This window comes from Neoarius graeffei, chromosome 22, assembly GCF_027579695.1.
Source record: "Neoarius graeffei isolate fNeoGra1 chromosome 22, fNeoGra1.pri, whole genome shotgun sequence".
NCBI lineage: Eukaryota > Metazoa > Chordata > Actinopteri > Siluriformes > Ariidae > Neoarius > Neoarius graeffei.
The window spans coordinates 13,893,648-13,908,143 of record NC_083590.1 but is presented as its reverse complement, the minus strand read 5'-3'; the positions used below and the strand labels follow the sequence as shown (position 1 = coordinate 13,908,143).

At 39.3% G+C, this 14,496-nt stretch overlaps 1 protein-coding gene across 1 annotated transcript in view; it reads left to right on the top strand.

Annotated features, from left to right (window-relative positions):
- The window catches only part of LOC132870665 (NACHT, LRR and PYD domains-containing protein 12-like), an 81,318-nt gene extending 67,699 nt beyond the window's left edge, over positions 1–13,619 (top strand). The window contains exons 8-9 of the mRNA XM_060904422.1: positions 11,388–11,561; positions 13,442–13,619. Of these exons, the coding sequence (XP_060760405.1) occupies positions 11,388–11,561; positions 13,442–13,619 (352 nt within the window). The remainder of the gene's footprint in view (positions 1–11,387; positions 11,562–13,441) is intronic.
- Positions 13,620–14,496: the final 877 nt, after the last annotated feature.

Sequence of the window (14,496 nt, the reverse complement as noted above, 5' to 3'; positions counted from 1 at the left end):
CACTTATTTCCCCTAAATTTGTAACCGTAGCTCTTTTTGTATCTGCTCGACATTTGGCCATATAATTCTTTATATATGTCCTCCGCTTTGCTTTCTTTTCATCATTAGTTAAAGGACAGGAAATTTGAGTCTCCAAATCACTATCATATCCCATGTCAAATGGGGCAGCCATAGTACCACAGGAACTGCAGCTACACAATAAAAAAATATTGTTCATAAATTTATAGTTAACAGCTTGACAGATAAAGAGTCATGTGCAAAATGAAAAATAACTACATGTATATTCATATTTTTGTCTACTGGTTCCATCTACCCTCTTCAATATACTTTATCCTCCTATTCAGATTTCTCCACTCTAAGTAGCCAAGATATAGTGGATCATTCTGTAGTGGAAAATTTCTCAAGGTCATTTGACTGCCTCCCTTTGAATCTGTCTCTTTCTGGTCTTTGTCATTTTGCAATACCTTTTGCTGTTCCACTTTTTCCTTTGATTTATCCACGCTGCATAACTCATTTGTAATGTGTTCAACATCTACTGTAGATGTAGGCCTACTCACTGACTCAGCAGATTTAGTAACTTCCTTCAGAGTGTAATCTATATGGCTAAAATCTGTACCACTGGAAACCTTGTCAGGATCTACATTACAAATATAGGTTTTTTTGTGACTCAGTTTTTTTTTTTCCTTGCTCCTGACAAGCTCTAAACTTTGCCAGTTTATTTTTAATTTTTTGTTTCTAAGCTTTTAGATCAATAGGGTTGTGGCGACCCATTTATTCTGCAAGTATATATATACACATGTATGATGCATATATACAAAATTACTTAAAAAGGATATTTAAGTAAACTTAAAATGTATGTACATATCTAAGAACTGTGGCCCTCACACACAAATAGTTTTCTACTACTTTAATTTTTACCCCCCCCCCCCAAATCAGGCCTGTTCCTACAGTAGTAACTCCCACTGGAATAGTCTAACACAAGGCTTTTCAAAGTGTGGGGCGCGCCTCCCCTAGGGGCACAACGTGAGGAAAAATAAACCAGAATACACTACCTTTCAAAAGTTTGGGGTCACTTTGAAATTTCCTTATTTTTGAAAGAAAAGCACTGTTCTTTTCAATGAAGATCACTTTAAACTAATCAGAAATACACTCTATACAGTGCTAATGTGGTAAACGACTATTCTAGCTGCAAATGTCTGGTTTTTGGTGCAATATCTACATAGGTGTATAGAGGCCCATTTCCAGCAACTATCACTCCAGTGTTCTAATGGTACAATGTGTTTGCTCATTGCCTCAGAAGGCTAATGGATGATTAGAAAACCCTTGTACAATCATGTTCACCGGCGCTTTAAGGGGGGGACTCAAGCCCCTGGGCCACAGCCAATCAGGGGCCTCGTAAAGGGGCCTTGTAATATTAATAAAATAATAAACTGTCGGAATCGTGGGCCTACATTAATGTACGGATAGAAATATGGTTAGAAATAAATGAGCGCACAGTAGCCTGCTGTAAGAGACATGGTGGATGTGGTTCGCGAAACGAACACCCACAACTGTACCAGAATAAAATGTAACAAAATGTAACGTCACGCACGAAAGCACGCCAAAGACTGCAGACTACAGACTACTGAGACACAAATTTAGAGGCTTTGAAAGATGAAGCGTTCACATGTTAGCGGGGCTCATAAAAGGAAAAAAAGAGAGAGATGCACGTAATGATAGAATCGTTGCCTAAAGTCACAGACTTTTTTAAGGTAAGGATCACCAATCTGTTCAGAATATCAGCTACTTATCAGTTATCAGCCGTAGCAGCAGCTAGGCTATGTGTAGCTAGGCTAGATATGCTATGAGGTAATGGATAGCATATTATTACATTAAGGTACTGTTTTTTACATTTGTGAAGGTGGAGGAGAACCAAGTCAGCGAGGCAGATGAGACAAACTGGAACTGTGCTGAGGAAGAGGAGGGTGTCAACTGCTCAAATGAAACCGTGAGGAGGAGGGATAATAAAATGTCTAAAATGGCATCTACTGAAGAAATTGATGAAAAGATTGTAGCCTATAATTTTCACAGTTCAGGCAGCAGACACAGGGGCGCAGATAGGATTTTTGAACTGGGGGGGACTGAGCTGTCAGCAAATGATTCCATTTTGTATATATATATATATATATATATATATATATATATATATATATATATATATACACACACTAGCGTTCAAAAGTTTGGGGTCACTTTGAAATGTCCTTATTTTTGAAAGAAAAGCACTGTTCTTTTCAATGAAGATCACTTTAAACTAATCAGAAATACACTCTATACATTGCTAATGTGGTAAATGACTATTCTAGCTGCAAATGTCTGGTTTTTGGTGCAATATCTCCATAGGTGTATAGAGGCCCATCTCCAGCAACTATCACTCCAGTGTTCTAATGGTACAATGGGTTTGCTCATTGCCTCAGAAGGCTAATGGATGATTAGAAAACCCTTGTACAATCATGTTAGCACAGCTGAAAACAGTTGAGCTCTTTAGAGAAGCTATAAAACTGACCTTCCTTTGAGCAGATTGAGTTTCTGGAGCATCACATTTGTGGGGTCGATTAAATGCTCAAAATGGCCAGAAAAATGTCTTGACTATATTTTCTATTCATTTTACAACTTATGGTGGGAAATAAAAGTGTGACTTTTCATGGAAAACACAAAATTGTCTGGGTGACCCCAAACTTTTGAACGGTAGTGTGTATACATGTTATTTCACCTCCCTCACTGCCATCACCAGGAACTACCTGCAGGCCAGGACAATGATAACATTTTAACATAGCCTATGGAAATCCAAAGTTTACACATTATCATCACGCACAGAAATTGCAAAACTAGTTTTAAAACCGCTAAGTTCCAACTGTTAACTATAGCGAGAGGCTGGGCTACGTGTGTGTGTGTGTAAAGTGTAAACCAGTGCATCCTGACTTTCTAACTATGCCTGTGTGTTGCGTGAGCGGCAGTCAGTCAACAACTCTTCGCAAAGTTTCCTTATGAAACAATATGCTCGCTGAAATTATGGCAGGGAACGCCAGATTAAACATTAAAACTGCCTTCTGAGCACTGTATCTACAGGCTACCACCGAAAGAAGGAGGCTACCAGAAAGGCATCTCTACTCCGTACGATTTTACTTTCACTACGACATTACTTTGAACAGACTATCAAAAAATTGCAAGGTGATATGATAAAGTAAGGCACAGTTTACTTACAGTCGTTTTTTTTTTTTTTTTTAAACGATACAATCGTTTTCTGCCTTTAGGCACCCTTCATCATGCCGTGTTGGGGTCCTGAACTAGGAGGCGCTGTCCCCGATATGCCTGTCAAACTTGTAACCATAGCAACCAAGCTCGAGCTCGCAACCTGTGCAGTCTGCGCAGTTGCAACTATGTATACACTGCTGTGCACCTCAATAAACCGAATGGTAATTAGTCTTTTGATTTTTCCGTGAGGTTTGCCTTATGCAAAGAAAGACAACATAGACGTTTTTTCCTCCCTATAAGTGGGGGGGACCGAACGAGGTGAATTTAAATCTGGGTGGGACGAATCCCCCCCGTCCCCCCCTCTATCTGCGCCCGTGAGCAGACAGAGTAAGCATACTGAGGGAAATAGCAATCTAGCGTATATCCACATTTCTCGCTAGCTGTGTTGGGTGTGTTGTTAACCCGTGTGGATTTAAGTGAAATACTTGAGAAGTTCTGTGGTCAAGACAACGTTTTAAGGTAAGGACACTTGATTATTAATATTTGCCCACTGTGGCTTGTTGTTGACGAAAGGCCCACATGATTTTGCCTTATGCAGCTACTGCTAGCGTCATGCTTTGAACTAGGTTAAGCTCATTTGCGATAAAGGATGGGTTTATTGAAGGACTTTGATGTAGCTAGTTTCTTTTTAAAAAATCATATGCTCAAAACAGTATGCCCGTGTTCATCATGTTTAACTTTTTTCTTGATGGAGTGCGTGAAATATTGTTGCAAGTGATATTTCGATGCAGTCATGTCAAAAAGGCAGTTGAATGCACGGTCTTATTCAAGGAGAAGGAAGACTTGCATGATGCTTGAACATAGATCGGTAAAATAGACCCTAGTAGGACTTGGTTTCGTGTATTTCGGTCTGTAGAGTTATGAGTTTGGCCACTGTCCATGGTGTTTACGTTTCATGTGGCCGCCGAGCCAAGTACCTTGACTTGCAGTGAATGTTTGTTTTCATGCCGCCGAGCTATTTTTATGTATTTTATTTTTTAAAAGGACTTGTCTGTAGGTGTGTGTGTTTTATGTTTACAACACATAGGTCTACGTTATAGCGCACGCGCGCTTGTGTGGTTATCTCTGGCCATGCCCCTGCGTGAAAGTTACGCAGTATCACTGTCCTGTCTGTGGTAATAATCAGAACCGGCTCTGTAATGATAATGCGCACGTTCTTCTCTCCCTCTGTGGTCGGATGTGTTGAGCGATGTGAGCGTGGGCCTTGCGCAGCTACGCTGAGCCAAACGTAACCTATCGTAGGCTTCTAGGCTAATTACGTGCTTACACTGTAAATGCTTGACACGTATTGCAAATAAAATGAGTGTTTTCCTGGCCAATGGTAAGGGTAGGGTTGACAGGTAGCCTATGAGGGGCCTCAAAAAACCCAGTAGCCCCTGGGCCACGGGTGTTGATAAAGCACCCCTGATCATGTTAGCACAGCTGAAAACAGTTTAGCTCTTTAGAGAAGCTATAAAACTGACCTTCCTTTGAGCAGATTGAGTTTCTGGAGCATTACATTTGTGGGGTCGATTAAATGCTCAAGATAGCCAGAAAAATGTCTTGACTATATTTTCTATTCATTTTACAACTTATGGTGGTAAATAAAAGTGTGACTTTTCATGGAAAATACAAAATTGTCTGGGTGACCCCAAACTTTTGAACGGGAGCGTAAGTTACTATTGCGGACATTTAGCGAACTTCAGCTAGCCTTTGCCAGAGACAAAATGGATCGATTTTTAGTACCTAAAGCACAAAGACAGGCAAAAACATGAGACAGGCAAAGACAAAAATGCTAGTGCAAAAACCCATGAACCAGGAAAAACCCTTAGTGCAAAAAAACATGAACAAGATAAGTAACTAGAGAGAAAAACCATGAGCAGCACAGAAACGGCTAGAGTAGCAAACGAACTGTTCTAGCAAAAACAGAGTCTGAGAATGGCCTTTAAATAATTTAAATGAGCAGCAGTGAAAACCAGGAAGTAAGTTCAGGGGAGAAGGAATTCCTGTCCCGGATCCGGATCGGCGCTGGCGTGAGAGATCCATAATCTCCGGAGTGGATGTCCAGGGCAGAGCATGACACTCACACAGACGTCGGCAGGTCAAAAACAGATGTAACTGAGTAATTAACCGATTATCGCTCACGTGCCATATTGACTGGCACAGTAGATTGGGTCGACACTCTTCCTACACCCTTACACTGAAAAGCAGGAGCCTGAATTTTGGAGAAATTTTAAATCTGTTTACTGGTGAAATAATGTGTTGGATTTTACTGTTTAGAGATTTAACAAAATGTTACATAAAACTAGCTTCATTATCTACCCTTTATTTGTAATAGTTCAAATGAAGTTAGAATTTATATAATTTTTTGAATGAAAAATTGACTGAATTTTGGGAAATTTAATAAAAATGAAAGATTTTTGTATATCAGCCATATAAATGTAAAGCAAAACCGACTATTTTTAAATATTTTATATTTTTAGTAAAGATTTTCACTTATTCTGGAAAAACTTGAGAAAATGTTGAATTTTAAGAATTACTCTGAAAAGTACATTTTAGGGGCGGCACGGTGGTGAAGAAGTTAGCGCTGTCGCCTCACAGCAAGAAGGTCCTGGGTTCGAGCCCCGGGGCCGGCGAGGGCCTTTTTGTGCGGAGTTTGCATGTTCTCCTCGTGTCCGCGTGGGGGTGCTCCGGTTTCCCCCACAGTCCAAAGACATGCAGGTTAGGTTAACTGGTGACTCTAAATTGACTGTAGGTGTGAATGGTTGTCTATGTGTCAGCCCTGTGATGACCTGGTGACTTGTCCAGGGTGTACCCCGCCTTTTGCCCATAGTCAGCTGGGATAGGCTCCAGCTTGCCTGCGACCCTGTAGAAGGATAAAGCGGCTAGAGATGATGAGATGAGAAGTACATTTTATGTAAATTGCATTTTAAAAAATCTCCTGAACGTGCAAGATAAAATGTAAATGATTAAGTGGAACCCAGTTGACATAATTATAAATGTACACCATGCATTTAAAGTACTAGTGTTTTGATTTTCATAATATATGTATAATTATTTGATTTTTTTCCCCTCTTAGAAAAAAGTGTAAGGCAGTGAATCCCAGGGCAACCTCCCACCCTAGCTCTGATTTTCTTGGTTGTCTGGTGTAATAAAATTACAGATGTAGACACTCTGTATAATAAAATTAACGTGTTCCATTTTATTGACTCCAGATTTAAGACCTGTTTTAGTGCAGAAATGCCATCAGAAAATCCAGTGGAACATTTTCCTGTGGTGCATGTTAACATCATTCAGACTCATTTTAGGCCTGGCTGCTGAAAATTAGAACAAAGTGTACCTTTTTATATCTGCAAAATAAAACCTATTTCATCGCAGGAATGCCATCAGAGAGCATCAAAGAACATCCAGTTTTTAAAAAATTTTCTTGGGGAGGCCCAGACCCCCCTTCCAGGAGGGAGATACCCCCTCATGCCCCTTCTCCATGCTCTGCCTACCTTGGGCCACAGACCCAAGGCACTGCTACGCCCCTTTCCAGACAGAACATGGGTCTCATCTACCAAAAAGTTCACCTCCACACACCAGGGATTACTAACCATCAGTTCCATACAAATATCACCACAACCTCACCCTTTAAAGCTGCAGTCAGTAGGATTGAGAAGACAGTAGACTTGGCTTGAAAATGTCAACGAGTGTAACTTCCAGGTCCCTCCCCCTCCCTCTCCACTGAGATACCAAAGTGATTTTTTTTATTCATAGCATTTTTCATCCTTCAATCAGATTATCTACTTTATCATCAAAAACCTAAACAGCTTTCAACTTGTATATCACAAGAGCAAGTGTAATTTGATGTTTTCCCCTTTTTTTAACCACAATATTATCCTTGTTTTCTAAGTCCTAAAGATCTATTTCTTGTCTTTGCAACCATGAGAACATTTCAATAATGAAACAAACTCATTCCAGCAGGATATTGTTTAAGCTTCGGTCTGTATTACATACTGTATTATCTTGAAGAAATCACACATTGTTTTGAAATAAATTTGTGTCATGATGAAGAGTTTCTCTTGAAGGTATTTTCTAACAATAGCAGTAAATACCACAACTTATGCTTCAGTGTAACATCGCCATTATAATCAATCAATAAATACAGTGGAAACTCTTTATATCGAGGTCCTTGGGACCAGGGAACTTTGTGATATCAGGTATATATTTTTAATATCAGCAGTCAATAAACAAAACAAAACAAAAAGCAAATTGACTTCACTGGGACTGGAGGAAAAAGTGTTATATTCGGTATTTCATTATATGGAGTTTCCACTGTATATAATCATGTACAGAAGTTTTCAGGCAGAACGATAAATACTATACAGTATTTGCATGTAGAAGGTTCCTTTAAATATACCAGTACAGAGAAGATACCAGATTGGGTTCTTGTGAAGGTGATGCCTGTGATTGCAGCATCCAGAAAAGCAATGTAAGTAAAGCTGAATATTACTGTTCTACTGTTCCACTGTTAGAAAGAGAGAAACTGAAAGCTCTTGGACAAATCTGCACTTTGGGACAAAATCCACAACTCCATTACTTGAGTGAAAGTAAAAATCCTCCTGGTCAAATGTTACTCCAATACAAGTGAAAGTTGTTCAGTCAAATTTTTACTCGAGTTACAGTACTTTGGGATTTGCTTTAAAAATACTTCAGTCTTCAAAAATACTTTTTTCATAATTGTTTTTGTTTTCTTTTTAATGTCAAGGTGTTGTTGGATTGTTGCCACAATGCATTTACAGAATCTAATAACTCGGAAACGACCTACTGAATGCAGTGACTCGCTTGTAGAACCTGTAGAATATGATACAAAGCCTGTAGAAATGCTGAGAGAAACACAATTGAATTGACAAAAGGACAGGGTTTTTTCTTTGTTGTTGTTTTTTTTTAAACACCCCCACCCTGTTAAATACACACAGAGCGTGTGCGTATATATAGAGAGAGCGAAAGATTTGTGGGTAATGCTATGGATCTGAGATGCCTGCTGGAAGAGAAGATCAGGGAGGATTGGGAATCGAACAGCAGTTGATTTTCACGCAATACCAAAACTTGTAGCGTCATAGCAACCATCGCAAAGACACGGACAACAAACCCAGAAACTCCTCCTTACCCAGGCAACAACAATACAGGATTTATCTTGTAGTGTCCTGATCCCCAGATCTTTAACCCAGACACATATAAAAAGTTGTTCTCCTCCATGCTCTTCCAGGTTTTAATCTGTGTGTTTGTGTAGAACGATGTCTGCAGCACCAGGTAGTTTGAGACATCGGGGAACTCAACAGATGGATAATTTTCCACCTCATAATGAATGAATAACTTTATTTAAACACAATAAATTGATCAGCAGAGCTGGTGGGGTTGTACATGTACAGATACAAATAATTACAAATACAAGAGACTAAAATAGACTCAATCTTTTAAAAAAAAAAGCTTAAAATCTGTTGATTATCTTCACATTAAGTTAATTAACAGTCTGGATAACTATTGTCTTTGTATTTAGTTACGGCTACAATATGATCAAAATTCTTTTAATGCCAAATTTAGGTGGTAAATTTTTCTTTCATAGGAAAAATCCTTCGGAGTGGTTTCTATATCCACTTTTTTTTGAGTGGACTTCTTGGTTTTAATAACCTGCTTGTTTGCTGAACACAAACATGGCAATAAGTTCTTGTGTGAATGGATCAGACTCCACTTTTGGATCATTAACCCCTTCTGACTGAGAATGACCTGCATCCGTACAGCTTTAAATACAATACCTACAATCTAAAAATTAGTTTTTATTGCATTTATTTAAATTCCCATCTGTAACAGGGAGTGATGTTGCATCCCATGCATACACTTTACAGTAGATTATTAGATTCTAATAGAATAGATGAGCCAAAATAATTGGGGATCTTTTTTAATGGGCCCCGACTCGGTACAAGTATGAATAGGTGGGCCTTAAAGCAAAACAGGTTGAGAACCCCTGCTCTACAGGGCCTGGATCTTGATGCGTTTAATGCTGAGAGGGCAGTCCACCTATGGTGAACGGCGCCCAAAATTTGCAGAGGCTGCACAGGAAGCTGATGTAGATGAGGAGGACAGGTTGTTTAATTTCCTCCTGAGTGCAACGGCAGACTGAATGATAAGACAGTACTGCAGAACACACTCCTGTTTTATAATGTTTTTAGTTTTATAATTCATCTTTGCAATATTGTGAGGCAAAACAAAGTGTGTTTTGTATCCGAAACTCGTAATAAAAAGACGTATTATGTACTCGTACCATACGTAAGTCTTACATATATGATATTGATTTATGTTTTGTTTTTTCAGGACTTTTTGTCTTCTACTGCAGAAATAAATGTTGTATTTTTTTTAAAAAAGGTGTTTTTTTTTTTTTAAATATACTTTTGTCTAAATAACTCAATTATACCCCGAGAAAACATACCAGTGTTGCCTTGAACCATGCACTTAAACTTGCTGAAATACCGCAAAATTTTAGGGCAAAAGGAAATTCACAGGGGACAAAAAATTGAGGTAATTTGCTCTGCAGGGAAAAAGGTGACAAAAGTTAACGTTGAGGCCTGTTATGACCTGATAAAAGGTTTTATTCAAGTGGTGAAAACAGACTTTCACAGAGAACTCATTAGAAACACCATTATTATTTACTTTTATGAAATCATAATATAAATTTATTACATGCTAATTATTCTTTCGTTTTAATATCCTGAAATCGTTTATAAATTAAAAAAAAAAAAATTCTGTTGACCTTCACAGCTTTTGTTCTTTTTCCTGCTGTAGCTCTGTGATTTATTGATTTCAGGTAGAGAGGGAGAGACAACACACAGAGTGTAAGGGGAAGAACATGTCCAGTCTGTAAATCACTGACACCAGGAACAAATAAGGAGCCCCTGGCAACACACACACACACACAAACACACAAACACACACACACACACACACACACACTCTGTTCTCTGTTAGCTAACGAGCTCATCATGAGTATCTCCATAAAACTCCTTCAGCACTGGGCTGTGATCATTTCAGTCGCTCATTAATTAGAGAACAAATCAAATGTCTGATCTGTTCAGATAAATATGACTCTGCCTCGAACTGTGCCTGCTTCATCTAAACCTGACTTTTGAAACTCTTTTCCTTTCTCCTCTTATAAATATTTTAGATCGGACTCTTATTTCCCGATTTGGTGATCAGATTTGATGTTGCGTGTTTATCCCATGTGTCAGTGATGACGTGTGCAGCAGAAAACTCAAATCCGAACAGCTCGAACTGTGAATTACTGTTACAGCATTTCAGTGTGTTGTCGTCTTGGAGTTTGTACTTTTGCCGTTTATGAAAATGAAATGGTGCAGTGAAAGATTTGAGGACCTGTTTGATCATTTGTGTGAGTTTATTATGTATTATTTTATTTCCTTCAGGATCAGGTGTGATAGAATTAAAGGAAGAAGCGCTGAAGCTCTGGTCTCAGTGCTCAACTCAGAAACCTCCAGTCTGAGAGAACTGCATCTGACTGTGAAGACACTGGATCTGACTGGGAATAAACTAGAAGACTCAGGAGTGAAGCGTCTCTGTGCTGGACTGGAGAATCCTCACTGTAAAGTGGAGACCCTGGGGTAAGATCATCTCTCTGAGAGTCACAATAACTCACTAAAGCAGCAGTTAATAGTTGTATACAGTGTTATCAATTAAAATTTTCTGTAAAAGTAAAACATGCAGAACAAATATATTAGTCATGAAGTGATCATTTCTCCTCAATCACTTTTACTTTAAAGAAATATTTAATTGTAAAGACATTTTAATTATGTGATCATTAAAAATCCAGTCAAGCAGAGATAAATCCTACAAAACCTGACTCTTCACTTAAACCTTTAAATTATTGACTTTTTGCTGAATCATTTGCACCTCGAGTAAACTTAATGTCAGTAACAGTGGGAATGTTTGAGTCATTATTAATAATCGCTTGTGATTGGTGAAGAGAATAGAGACAGTCCAACATGAGAGACATCATCTTCACAACCACTATTACACCAAGATGAAAATCTGTTGATGAAGTGTGTGTCATTGTGTCTCTGCAGATTGTGGGGTTGTGGTGTCTCAGATGAAGGCTGTGCTGCTCTGAGTTCAGCTCTGAGATCAAACCCCTCACACCTGAGAGAACTGAATCTGAATAATAATCATCTGGGAGACTCAGGAGTGAAGCGTCTCTGTGCTGTACTGGAGAATCCTCACTGTAAACTGGAGAAACTGGGGTAAGATCATCTCTCTGAGAGTCACATGACCTGCTCCTCAGTAAGACACATTCTCTAATAGTGAGACTGAAGCAGAGGTTTTAGGTTCATCATCAATGTCCTGAGGAGGAAGATTGTTTCTTTTCACTGCACACTGATGATTTGTCACAGAGTCTTTGGGTCAGATGGACGTATGTGAGAAGCTGCAGCACAAAACGGGACTTGATCCAACTGCAGTGTGTCTGAAATCACTGTGAAATTTACTACAACGCTGTAACTAATCACACAAACTGCACCTGAGACACAAACTAACTGCACTCTGTGTGAGCTGCAGGGTTTAAAGCAGCAGTGACATGCTGGAAATGATCTCAGAAATATCGAGTTTAAAAACTAAAATAAGACGTGAATGCCATTGAACTGATGTGGAAAAAATAATTGGATTAAAAAAAGACTTTTAATTAAAAAGGCGCAGAAAAGAACTTCCAAAATACCAAAAGCCACAGCAACAATCCTTTTGTTGTTTTGAATTTTTTAAATAGATGAAATCTCATTTCATTATCTCTAGCCACTTTATCCTTCTACAGGGTCACATGCAAGCTGGAGCCTATCCCAGCTGACTACGGGTGAAAGGCGGGGTACACCCTGGACAAGTCGCCAGGTCATCACAGGGCTGACACATAGACACAGACAACCATTCACACTCACATTCACACCTACGGTCAATTTAGAGTCACCAGTTAACCTAACCTGCATGTCTTTGGACTGTGGGGGAAACCGGAGCACCCGGAGGAAACCCACGCGGACACGGGGAGAACATGCAAACTCCGCACAGAAAGGCCCTCGCCGGCCCCGGGGCTCGAACCCAGGACCTTCTTGCTGTGAGGCGACAGCGCTAACCACTACACCACCGTGCCGCCCCCTAAATAGATGAAATAATTATAATAATTTAAAATAGTAAATAATGTTCCAGTCCATCTCTGTCAGTGGTGATTTGCTTTAAGACGACACTGGAAGCCCGGCTTCCCCTCACATCTCATTAAAATGCAGCAATGAAACGTTTCCCAAAGTGTCTATTTTATTCATCAGTCTTGGTGTCGTTCAGTATTTTAGTGAATCAGATTGATGGCGTATCTCACTGCAATATCGCGCTGTTTGTTCATTAAACTCGCACTGTTTAGTGGTGAACAGTGCAGCCTGTGTGAAAAGCCCCAGACACAGAGCTAACAGACCCCCACTGAAGCCTCTGCATCTATTAGTGTCTGTTAGGTGTTTGTGTACTCGCTGTTTTAATGGGCAGAAAGACGAAAGCTCATTGGACAACAGGATTTAACACGTCATTTTGAGCCCCGCCCAGAGACACAGCTTCACTGGGAGGGAATGGAGTGTGGGCGAGTGTGTTTTACACAGAAGAAAAAAAAACATCTCAGCATGAGAGAGAGAGAGAGAGAGAGAGAAAACTGTAATGAAGAATAGACGTTTTCTCTTCTGAAATTAAAATTATTTCAAATACTTGGAAAAATTAACCAATTTTAAGACTCACAAAATGTTTCTTCATAAATAACAGGGTTTTTAAAAAAAATTATTTTACTACTTGCGTTTGCAAAAAAGTTTTTGAAGACTTTGACATTACCTGGTTTTCTTTAATAATAAAACATGGTCTGATCTTCATCCGAGTCAGAATCGTAGACAAACACATTCTGTCTAAAGAAAACAGTCACACTTGTTCTTGTCAGTCCTGAATAAACCATTTAAACATTCACACTCTGGGGTTTAAAAAGTGTGTGAACCTCTGAGCGAACGACTTCTCCAAGAGCTCATTAGAAAGCAAAGCAAAAACATCAAAGCAAATCTTGATGTTCATAAACTGAGGCAGTGAAGTGTGTGTCATTGTGTTTCCGCAGGTTACGGTGGTGTGGTGTCTCAGATGAAGGCTGTGCTGCTCTCGCTTCAGCTCTGAGATCAAATCCCTCACACCTGAGAGACCTGGATCTAGATGAGAATAAAATAGAAGACTCAGGAGAGAAGCTGCTCTCTGCTCTTAAGGATGATGAACATTACAAACTACAGAAACTCATGTAAGTAATAACCTTTTTAGGTGAATATTGAAAAAAAAAAGAATTTAACCTCATTATAGTTTTTCTTTAAGTTCAGTAAATGTCACATGACCAGGCCATGAAATGAAACCAGTTTTAGAAATTTTCACTGTGTTCTATTTAATCCGACTTTTCCCTCCCAGTCATCTTTAATGCTGTTTGTTGTTCAGTAAAATTGATTTAAAATTCATCTGAAAGCAGAAGATGGAGTCAGAGTCTCCAAAATGTCCCGTCTGAGTGCATGAGAGTGATTGTAAATGAACACCTCGTCTCCTTGTGACACCCTGCTGTCTCTGACTTCATCCTGCTGCTTTTGTCTGAATAAGATGATCCCGGCTTTTCCCTGTTTCTGATCAGCAGCACATTTTCTTCTCAACTCTCCTCAAAACTCAGTAAAATGATCATCTTTAATGCCACACTGCCACAAATATGTGATTTAAGGAGCCACTTGACTCCCTCTGACACTCCTTCCTGCTCTCCACCTCCACACCGTGTCTTCTGTCGTTCCTGTAAAATTCACCTCGGCTTCTTCTTAAAGTCTGCACTTAAATCTACATGTAGAACAAGAGATCAAACCCACCGCAGTGTTAGTTACTGTTTAAAAAGCTCCAAAGCCTGTGATTGGATCAGAGCAGTGATGTGATGGGAAACGTCTGCTCGCTGTCCTGTTAGATCTTGTGGAAGTTCTCGTTTGTTGGAGCTCAGTGTTAGAACACAGATATTATATAAGACTGAATAAATGTTGAATTAAATTATCAACAGGAGATAATAATGTTTCTCTTGGAGCAGAGATGATTACATGCTGTTGGTCATGAAGTACCACAGTCCAGTGTGTGGGGATTAATCCAGATGTTTTTCTTTCA